Source organism: Paramisgurnus dabryanus, chromosome 12 (genome assembly GCF_030506205.2).
Source record: "Paramisgurnus dabryanus chromosome 12, PD_genome_1.1, whole genome shotgun sequence".
NCBI lineage: Eukaryota > Metazoa > Chordata > Actinopteri > Cypriniformes > Cobitidae > Paramisgurnus > Paramisgurnus dabryanus.
In genome coordinates, this window is record NC_133348.1 from 4800422 (window position 1) to 4811280 (window position 10859).

The window sequence follows — 10859 nt, forward strand, 5'->3', positions numbered from 1 at the left end:
TGTTTTGACAGGTGTACCCAAAGCAATCCTTCTTTCTTTCCTGGTTCTTTGTGACTGCTCCTATCTGATCGTTGTGGTTGCAGACCTCTTTATTGTCTGGTGAGAGCCATGCAAGTGTGGAAGTCTTGAGTAAAGGTCAGCAAATAAAGTACTTGATAGTATCTTTTGTCCGGTTGCGATTGTGTGCTTTATCTCCGTCAGGTACTTAAATGCAATAAAAGCATCACTTACTGTATATAGTAGATGGTAGGGTCAGATATACCAAAAGTTTGCCATCAGTACCAGCTTCTAGTAGCTTGCTATCAATACTCAATGGCAACTAATGTACAGCATGGGGCATCCAATGCCATTTACACTAGCATTGTCAATAGTGCCAATTCTTTTTGTTTTTAATAGTTTTTGTGTGTATGAATATGTGTGTGCGTGTGTATGTAAAACGCATAGCCCTAACAGCATTTCTTTAGATTGTCAGCCTGTGAAATTACACACCACAAATCCTTTTCTTTCTTTAAAATAGCGTGGGATGACGTTCAGGGTCAATATGGCTCTACGTTCTCATAGTTCCCATGATCAGTTTTGCTATATCAGTAAGCACAGGTGCATCCCACTGGCCCATTTCATCACAATGCTAAAAGCCTTCTCTCCATCTATCTTTCTTCTCTGTCATCTCATGCCATCCATCTCATCTTTTCTCCCTGCTCCTCATTTCCATTTGAATGGCAACGATATGGCCACACTGTTTATCATTCTCAAACATGCCATTAACAACCAAACGTTGAGGCGAGAGAGATAGCAGCATATTATTCTGGCACATTTTCGCTGGTTTTCATAATTAGGCTTGTAACAAATAGACAGTCCCACCAGGATTTTGCATCTTTTTTGGAATTTTTGTGATCAAAATGACTGATTTTATTATTTATTTATTTCTTCAGAAAATTGGGAGAATTTTTGTTCTTCTAACTGGGAGACCATAAATGCTTAGAGACACTCCACTTTTTTTTGAAAATATGCTCATTTTCCAGCTCCCCTAGAGTTCTGTTTTGGAATCCATTCAGCCGATGTCCAGGTCTAGCGGTACCACTTTTAGCATAGCTTAGCATAATCTATTGAATCTGATTAGACCATTAGCATTGCGCTAAAAAATAACCAAAGAGTTTCAATATTTTCTTCTATTTAAAACTTGACTCTTATGTAGTTACATTGTGTACTAAGACCGACAAAAAATTAAAAGTTGCGATTTTCTAGGCCAATATGGCTAGGAACTAGACTCTCATTCTAGCGTAATTCCAGGCGCAATGCTATTACCCAGCGCCTGACAATAGACCCATTGGTAACTTTCAATAGCAGGGGACTATTTTTGGGCACTGCGTGATATCATTGCGCCTCCTGCAGCCATGGTATGGTAGCAAAGTCCTTCATTGTTTCGCCAGAATGAGAGTATAGTTCCTATAGTACAGTAAGTTCTCTGGTAAATAACCAAGTAAACAGAGAAACGAATAAAAATAGGACAAATAAGTACGAAGTATAAATACATACAAACAGTGCTTAAATGAGGTACTGCTTGTTTTTTGATGAACACTGACAAACTGTCATTTTAAAAACCTATACAGTAATGCATGGATCCAGTAACCACATGTCCAAAACTACCTTCTTTATGTACACTCTAAAAAAAATGGTGCTATATAGCAGTGGTTTTTAAACTGGAGGCCGGGGCCCCCGGAGGGGCCGCGAGATGGTGCCAGGGGGGCCCCAGTTTTATGACATTTTATGAAATACATTAATTTATCATGAATTCTGTGTAATTAAACCTAAAAAATAAGGCTACTAACAAAAAGCACTACTTTTTTGTATAATTTAATGTTTTTTTTTTATTAAAATGTTGAGTTTTAGAACAGTTTTTTGTCACAAATTTTCTTTGGGGGGCCGCGAAGGAATGCACCGTACACAAGTGGGGCCACACGCTGAAAAAGTTTGGGAACCACTGCTATATAGCACCAAAAGTGGTTCTTTTTCTCGTAATCATAGAAGAACCATTTTTAGTGCCATATAGCACCGGTGAAGCACCTGTGTAGAACCATATGGGGGCCATATAGCACCAAGATAGCACCAAATATGGTTCTACATAGCACTATGTGGTTCTATACAGGAGCTTCACAGGTGCCTCGCCGGTGCTATATATGACACTAAAAACGGTTCTTCTATGATTACGAGCAAAGAACCACTTTTGGTGCTATATAGCACCGTTTGTTTTTATGGACATTTGACCTGTGTGAATGTGTGCGTTCAAGTGCAAAGCCTGAAAGGAGTGTGATCCCTGCACGCTGACAGGTGGCATATGCGCGTGTGCCAGAGTCCTCCACACGGGCGGGTACCCTTTTGGATTTAACGGGTGGATTATTTATTAATGTGTCATTTGCAGTGTAGATGCGTGTGTGGAATCAATAGGCACGGGCGGGACTGCAGGTCTAAAACCCAAGACCATTTCCACTCGATTCCATACACGCTGATAGACAGCTGTTTTCAAACGGTCATGTGTTTATTTGTGTCTGTCTGAAGGCTGATAAAGGTTTTTTAATTAGAGCGCAATGTGCCGGTTCGGGTCAAACGATTTAATGCTGCTGTCGGATAACGGGGTGTTCTGTTAATGATGAGTTTGTCCCGTGCAAGACTATGAATTCGGTGTTCATGAGATTAACTATGGGGTGCAGGGTTGCTAGCCTATATAACGGGGTGCATGCTAGAAGGAGATGTGCGTAAGTAAAATAAAGTGAAATAAATATCATGACAGAATGTTAGAACATTTTTATTTATTTTGATGAGATATTTTTGCGATTATTTGGTGCAAAATGAAAAAATCATGAAGGATCAGAAAAAAATGCACTTTCTGCACATAGAGTCATCAGTATCCTATGAAAAAGTTAACAGGTTGATCCACCACTAATGTATTCCACTTTTTATTCCACCTGGCTGCCCATTTATCTGATCATGTTATAAGCACAATGGCTTTGTGTTAGCATATATCTTTCCCGTTAAAAGATGCCTGCTCAGCCTTGCGGAAATCAATTTATTCCTCAGTTGTCCATCACATGACTGTACATGTGATGCAGAATTAATTCATTATAGGCATACGAACAACCTACCAGAAGCACCGTAATCTCAATGGATCTGTTTCTCTTGGTTATACGGTTTATTACACTGAAACTCAGAAGATGAGATGCTTAAATTCGCTCAGCACTAGATCAAAGAGATTGCAGAAACATATTTGTGTGTTGTATGTACTTTGCACAAACCAGATGTGAGCAGTCTTCTTCGTTTAGTACCGCAGCCAAAAGGAAGCCATCACAGACCTTGCGGCTTTCGGCAGGAGCACTGGGTGTAATTTACGGACCGCATTCATAAAAGAGTTCGTACGCTCAGGTTTTCAGATCCAACCTTGGGGAAATATCATGGACTTCATTATTCATTTAGTGTAGTGCTGAGAAAAGGTTCTCTCTGTACATATCTTTAATACATCACTTTTACAATGTTTTCCCTTAAGATGAAAAAGATATTGCGTTAAGAGAGGCGAGCTGCTTTTCATCACACTCGTATAAGCCTGTCTCTGAGAACATTACTCCTTCTCCAGTGATGGTAGAGAAGATCAAAGCCCAACAGTTCGCTGCACGCTGCTATCAGTTTTGTTCTGGCTGGGCTGCCCTTGTCAATTCTGCAGGACTATTGGTCGACCAACAGGGGTTTGTCAATAGCAATAGTCTATTCAGATTGACAGACGGGTAGCCGATGGCTGATATATTTGTTATATATATATATATATATATATATATGTATATGTATATGTATATGTATATGTATATGTATATGTATATGTATATGTATATGTATATATATATATGTATATGTATATATATATATATATATATATATATATATATGTATTTAGCATTACTTAAAATGGATAATTGGTCAATAGGCACAATATATCAACTGATGGTGATAATCTCACCAGGTTCCATCACTATAATGGACACACTTATCCGTCCTCCTTTTCACCCTTGGTGTATAACTCATATTAAACGGCTACAAGAATGTGAGCTTATTAAGTCATAGAGGTCATGATTTATCTTTAAAATGACACATGCTGCTTTAACGTCTACTGTTATCAAGCTGTGACGAAGGCTGATGGGCGCTAATGTCCTGCTAATGAGATGACAATGACATAAGCTCTGTCCTCCAGCAGATCACTCAACGTCCAGCGGGACATTGTGTCAAAGGGCTCTGAAGTAGCAGCGAACGGAATAGTGGGAAACGCTGTTTCTCATTGGTCGTGTTTTCCTCTCATCCATCTTGGTCGTGCATATACACGCCGTCGAAGTCAAAGGCTCTGCCTCATGGGCCGTAGCTGCCGTGCTCTGCTGACTTAAGATAAATATGTAGAAGTGTGCAGAGTAATTGCTTTCAGGTGCCTCGTTCAAAAGTGTATCCGCTTACTCTATGGCTTGATCTACTGCATCAGACCTTAAGTAATCGTAAATTATGTTCACAGCTGTGGGGCTAGCGTTTAGCATTTTAAAGCATTTAAAAAATAAAATGAATTTGTTTTTAATAAACTTTCTTAACTGTTCATACATTGTAAAAATTGTTTTGCTTTTTGTAAATTCACATGACTTGTATATCTTAGTTGATTCAACAAAAAAAAGGTAGCAAAGAATTTTTACAGTGTAGTCATGTTTTAGTTAAAGTTTGTTAATTATTAATGCATAGTTATGTTCTGCATGTCTACCTGCTGTTAGACCTGAAAGATATCAAGTAAAGTCTTCAGGTCAGGTTTTAGTGAAAATCAATATTTCATGCAGCGCAGCAGCGCTGGTTTGCAGCGACAAAGAGGGATTTTTATTTATTTATTTCTCTTTTCGTTTCTACAGCTTATAACCCCATCAGAGCCCTGGCTTGTGAATTTGTGTAAAATTAAAGTAATGCTAATCATGATCTAATAAATAATATTGCATAAACCTCATTTCTATCCCTTATTTGTGATTTATAGAATAAATGCCAAACAAATTTATGATGTTTCTTTATTTTGGCTTCATATTAATAAAGTGAGAATTATCGTGAGAACTATTGAGTGTATTATCATAAAAAAAACTTTTTTAATTCTTCATAGGTTTTCTTCTTATTATTATTATTATTATTCCTCCCAAATTTTTGGCCAGCTACTGCGACTAGGCCGTTTGACACAGAGACCCAGTTCAAACTTTCGGGCAGTGCCGGTCTAAGTTGCTTGAAGACATGATGTCACAGATCCATGTCGTTCTTTCGCCATATTGGATTGAACTGAAAACCCTCAAAAAAGATTCACAGGTCACAAATTTTGTCCGAACTTCAAGAAACTGGACGTACATGATTCTTGGACCAACCCTCACAAAAGTTACTAGAAAGATTTTTGATTTTTGGAAGCGTTTGCCCATCACAGCCCAAAAGATACCTGTGGAGTAGTCGCCAAACAGGAAGTAGTTCATATCTCAGGAACTCTTTCGCATATTGAAACCAAACTTTGTACATGAACTTTGGACTCCAAATTGAGGATGCCCAAGATAAAAAAAGCATTGCAGTAACATGTCTATATTATGTTATTTTCAATTTTTTTTTCTAAATATAATAATAATGTGACCACAAAACCATTCATAATAAGTTTTCCATTGATGTATGGTTTGTTATGATAGGGAATTATTTGGCAGAGGTAACTATTTGAAAATCTGCAATCTGAGGTTGCAAAAAAATGTAAATATTTAGAAAATCGCCTTTAAATGATCATGAAAATCTGACTTTTCCATGTTTAAGTTCTATAATTGGGTCTCCAGTGCTTCTATGAACTTAGAAAATGTGAAAAAGATCAACCCAGTAACTTAGTTTTGGTAAACCATTCTCTGCAAGCATGTGAAAAAATAGATCATTAAAATTTGGCTCCCCTAGTGATGTCAGAAGGTAATAACACCACACCCCTTAATCTGCACTATCCAACCACGGAACTGCCCTTTAGTGCAGAGATCAGCTCATTTGCATTTAAAAGGACGCACCCAAAAACGGAACATTTTTGCTTACATCTACAAAGTGGCAATTTTAACATGTTATAATAAATGATATAAATGGTACTTTCAACAAGATCTTATGTACTATGGGGACACCAAAGATTTATTTGACATCTTAAAAAAAGTATTGTGAAATCTTCCCTTTAAAGTTGTCCAAATGAAGTCTTTTTTCAACACATTTTTTATATATTTATGGTAGGAAACGTACAAAATGTCTTCAATTACATAATCTATTTTTGGCATAAAAAACGATTATTTTGACCCATACAATGTATTTTTGGCTATTGCTACAAGTATACCCGTGCAACTTCTAACTTGTTTTGTGGTCCAGGGTCACATTTAGAGAAGAAGAATAGAATTGAAAGAATAAATAGAGCAGAAGAACAAAAAGAGCAAGTATGGTGTGGTTTTGAACATTTCATGGCATGAAAAATGCAATAAATTACTTTTAATTTGCTAAAAGGAGTTAGCTGGGCTTGTAGGCTTTGTGATTTTCATCAGGTAATGCAGGTTGACCTTATTTTGGTCTGTCCGTTTTACCTGGGATTGATCCGATAATAGCTTCTCTTTCACAGCCATTAATCTTTTAGACCTAATTCGGGCCTCCCCAATGTCTGTGAAAAATTCACTCCGTTTAATGAAGTATTCCAATCATTACTCTCATTTTGTAATAATGCTGTGCTCCAGTGAACCTACAGAAATCACAGGGACAGCCTCACTGTCTGCTTTGCTTGCACAGCACTAACTAATGTTAATGATAGACTTTACATTTGCATATTTTCAACATTTTTCCGTCTCTAGAGCAGATTGCTCTGTGGGTTAGTGTGGAAGGTCCAGGTTGCTCTCAACAGCTCTGCTTGGTCCATTCCCCATAGTCATCACTGTAATCTGGGTAAAGGCCTATGAGGTTCTCCAGTCACCATGTACTGACAAGGCAATATATCTTATTTAGTGGATATTCAGCACTCAGCCAACAGCTGCATTGTGTCTGGCACATGTTCGTACACACTTGTACACCACTCGTGTGATGAAAAGAGGACATTTTTGAGTTGCCTACACATTTCCTAGCTGTTTTATTTCCCCTATAAGTATCTAAATAAGTGTGTGTGTGTGTGTGTGTGTGTGTGTGTGTGTGTGTGTGTGTGTGTGTGTGTGTGTGTGTGTGTGTGTGTGTGTGTGTGTGTGTGTGTGTGTGTGCGCGCGTGTGTAATATGTATAACTTAATCAGTCAGAGAAAATTATGTACTTCCCTAATCAATTATAATCAGTCATTATTATGCATACTTCTCATTGATCTAGTTGGCCGACTGTTTTTGATGTATAGAACAATGTCGTCACTTCTTTAAAACTTCCCATAAAAACTGTTAAACATGGCAGTGGCTGCCTTAATAGTAAAACACAACCAGACAACTTGCCAAAGTCCTGAGTTGCCCATCAATGAATTCACTTGGGCAGGTACAGTATGCGGCTCTCCTTGTGTTTGAAGTGCCAAGGACAAACCCACAAACTTCATCTTGGCAGTCTAAGCGCTGGGGAAAACACTACAGAGCTAAGCATACTTGGAGGTGTTGACTTTCTTGTTAATATGCACACCGAATGACGTATGTGGAGATGAGAGTGTCCTTGTTAGAGCTCCAGACTGTGAGATCTGTAACACGTTTTAATATGATGTCTTGCTGGATCTGCATCCAGGTTACTGAAGAAGTTCATGCATGTGCCCTGCACCCCTTCAGTGTTTATATATTGAAAAAGTCTGTTTTTGTGTTCATCTTTCATAGTGAACTCTTTTAATATCCGAAGCAATTAATTTAAATAATTATTTATAAATCTGTGCTGCAGAAATGGATCTTTATACTGGTATGTACATTTGGATGTCAACCATAAGAATATTAACATTTGTCCCACGTTTAAATTTCAGACTTATTTAGCAGCTTCACTGCAAAAAAATGATTTTCAAGAAAAAAATTCTTAGTATTGTTTTGTTTTGTTTTCAGTAAAAATATCTAAAAATTCTTAAATTAAGATGCTTTTTCTTGATGAGCAAAACGACCCAAGAAAATAAGTCTAGTTTTTAGACCAAAAATATCAAATGTAAGTGCTTTTGTGCATAAAACAAGCAAAAAAATCTGCCAATGGGGTAAGCAAATTTTTCTTGAATTTTTTTTTTAATTTAGTGTTTAAGAACAATTTTCATTTTTTTTTTTGCTTACCCCATTGGCAGATTTCTTTGCTTGTTTTATGCACAAAATCACTTAAATTTGATATTTTTGGTCTAAAAACTAGACTTATTTTCTTGGGTCATTTTGCTCATCAAGAAAAAGCATCTTAATTTAAAAAAAGTAATTTTTTTACTGAAAACAAGACAAAACTACTAAGAATTTTTTTCTTAAAATATATTTTTTTTACTTAGTATTTTTGTCTTATTTTCAGTAGAAATATCTAAACATTCTTAAATTAATATGTGTTTTCTTGATGAGCAAAATGACCTAGGAAAATAAGTCAAGTTTTTAGACAAAACATATAGATTTTAAGTACATAAGTGCTTAAAACAAGCAAAAAAAGCTGCCAATGGAATAATAAAAATTTTCTTGAAATAAGTTTAATTATTTCCTATTCACTTAATTCAAGAAAAATATTCTTATTCCATTGGCAGCGTTTTTGCTTGTTTTAAGCACAAATTCTCTTAAATTTTATATTTTTTGTCTAAAAACTAAGACTTACTTTCCTAGTTCATTTTGCACATCAAGAAAATACATCTTAATTTAAGAAATTGTTATTATTTTTACTGAAAACAAGACAAAAATACTAAGTAAGAAAGTCATTTGCAAAAAAATATTTTCAAGAAAAAAATAATCTTAGTATTTTTGTCTTGTTTTCAGTAAAAATATCTAAAAATTATTAAATTAAGAATTTGAGATGCACTGTAAAAAAAACTTTGCTGCCTTAAAATTCTTTGTTAAATCAACTCAGATTTACAAGTCATGTCAACAGAAATTAGTTGTCACAACTTATAAAATATAGTTGAGAAAAGTCAACTTAAATTTATAAGTTATAACAACTCACCTGTAGTTATAACAACTCATCTCTAGTCAAGATAAATAATAGTAAGTTGAAATGACTTGTAAATCCAAGTTAATTCAATAAAAAAATTTAAGGCAGCAAAGTATTTTTACAGTGTGCTTTTTCTTGATGAATAAATCTAGTTTTTAGACCAAAAATATCAAATTTAAGTGATTGGCAGCCTGTTTTATGCACAAAATAACTTTAATTTGATATTTTTGGTCTAAAAACTAGACTTATTTTATTGGGTCGTTTTGCTCATCAAAAAATATCTTAATTTAAGAATTTTTTTAAATTTCTACTGAAAATTATATAAAATACTAAGATTTTTTTTCTTGAAAATCATTTTTTGCAGTGCAATCTTAATAGAAATCACTAACATGTGTAAGTACAGAAGCAAACTTTTTTGTGATATTTAAAAAAATGATTGGTCATGCAATAGTTCACTTAAATGATGCAAGATGCTACAAAAGCCGTCACTTAAACTGTAGGCATGTCCCTGGTCATGCATTTCTCGGCTAGAGCGTTTGGCTTAATTCGATAGCATCTCTTCACCCGACGGAAATGCATCATATTTGCTGGTCCAGGGATTTGTAGCATCTCCCGTCGGTTTAAAATGTCAAAGGAGTAAAAATGAAAGGCCAGGTAGCAGACAGAAGATGACAGGCAGGCAGCAGGTTTACAGCAGGACGTGTATTCTGTGTGCCCTCATCTTATCTGCTGTTATCAGCTGCCTCCAGGATCCTGCCCTCGGCAGAATATCAATGCTTCTCTGTCTGTCAGCTGACTCTATAGACCATGCAAATATGACTGATAAAATAAATATGGCAATTTTATGGAGAGGCAGGAGTTGCCAGAGGTTACGCGGTTCTCTGCTGCTGTGTACTGCTGAGTTTAAACTAACCTAACCTTTTCCTTTCCCTCTTTCTTTTCTCTCTCTTTAGGTGTTTAGAAAGAAAGCTGTTGAACTGGGAGAGAAGCTGTTGCCAGCTTTTAAGACACCAACTGGCATCCCTTGGGCTCTCCTCAACCTAAAGAGGTCAGTGACGCACAAACAAACATGTTTTTACAAGGATGTCTTCAGTCATTGAAGAACGATCTCTGCACTGTTTCTACACTGTCAGGAAAAAAGGTTTAAATTGTACATTTTCTGCCACTGCGGTGGTACCCTCAAAGGTTCATTTTTGTACTTTTATGTGTATACAACACATTGAAATGTTGTACCTTTTTGGGTACAATACTATACCTTTACGAACTATTGTGTACCTTAAAGGAACAATTTTGTACTAGTTAAATGTTAAAGGTACAAAATATTTAACTGCACTTTTAAGCATACAAAATAGGTCCTTAAGGTACAATAATGGACCCAAAAAGGTACAACATTGTATTATGTTTTGTATTGTACAGTTTTGGTCCTTTTTTTTTCTGACAGTGTAAATATTAAAGGGACACTCCACTTTTTTGAAAATATGCTCATTTTCCAGCTCCCCTAGAGTTAAACATTTGATTTTTACCAATTTGGAATCCATTCAGCCGATCTCCGGGTCTGGCGCTACCACTTTTAGCTTAGCTTAGCACAATCCATTGAATCTGATTAGACCATTAGCATCGCGCTCAAAAATAAACTCTCATTCTGGCGTAATAATCAAGGAATTTGCTGCAGGAGGCGCAATGATATTACGCAGTGCCCGAAAATAGTCCCCTGCTATTGAA

At 36.1% G+C, this 10859-nt stretch overlaps 1 protein-coding gene across 1 annotated transcript in view; it reads left to right on the forward strand.

Moving 5' to 3' along the window:
* man1a1 (mannosidase, alpha, class 1A, member 1) overlaps positions 1-10859 on the forward strand; it is a 176581-nt gene that overhangs the window by 80423 nt on the left and 85299 nt on the right. The window contains exon 5 of the mRNA XM_065256245.2: positions 10091-10185. Within this exon, the coding sequence (XP_065112317.1) occupies positions 10091-10185 (95 nt within the window). The remainder of the gene's footprint in view (positions 1-10090; positions 10186-10859) is intronic.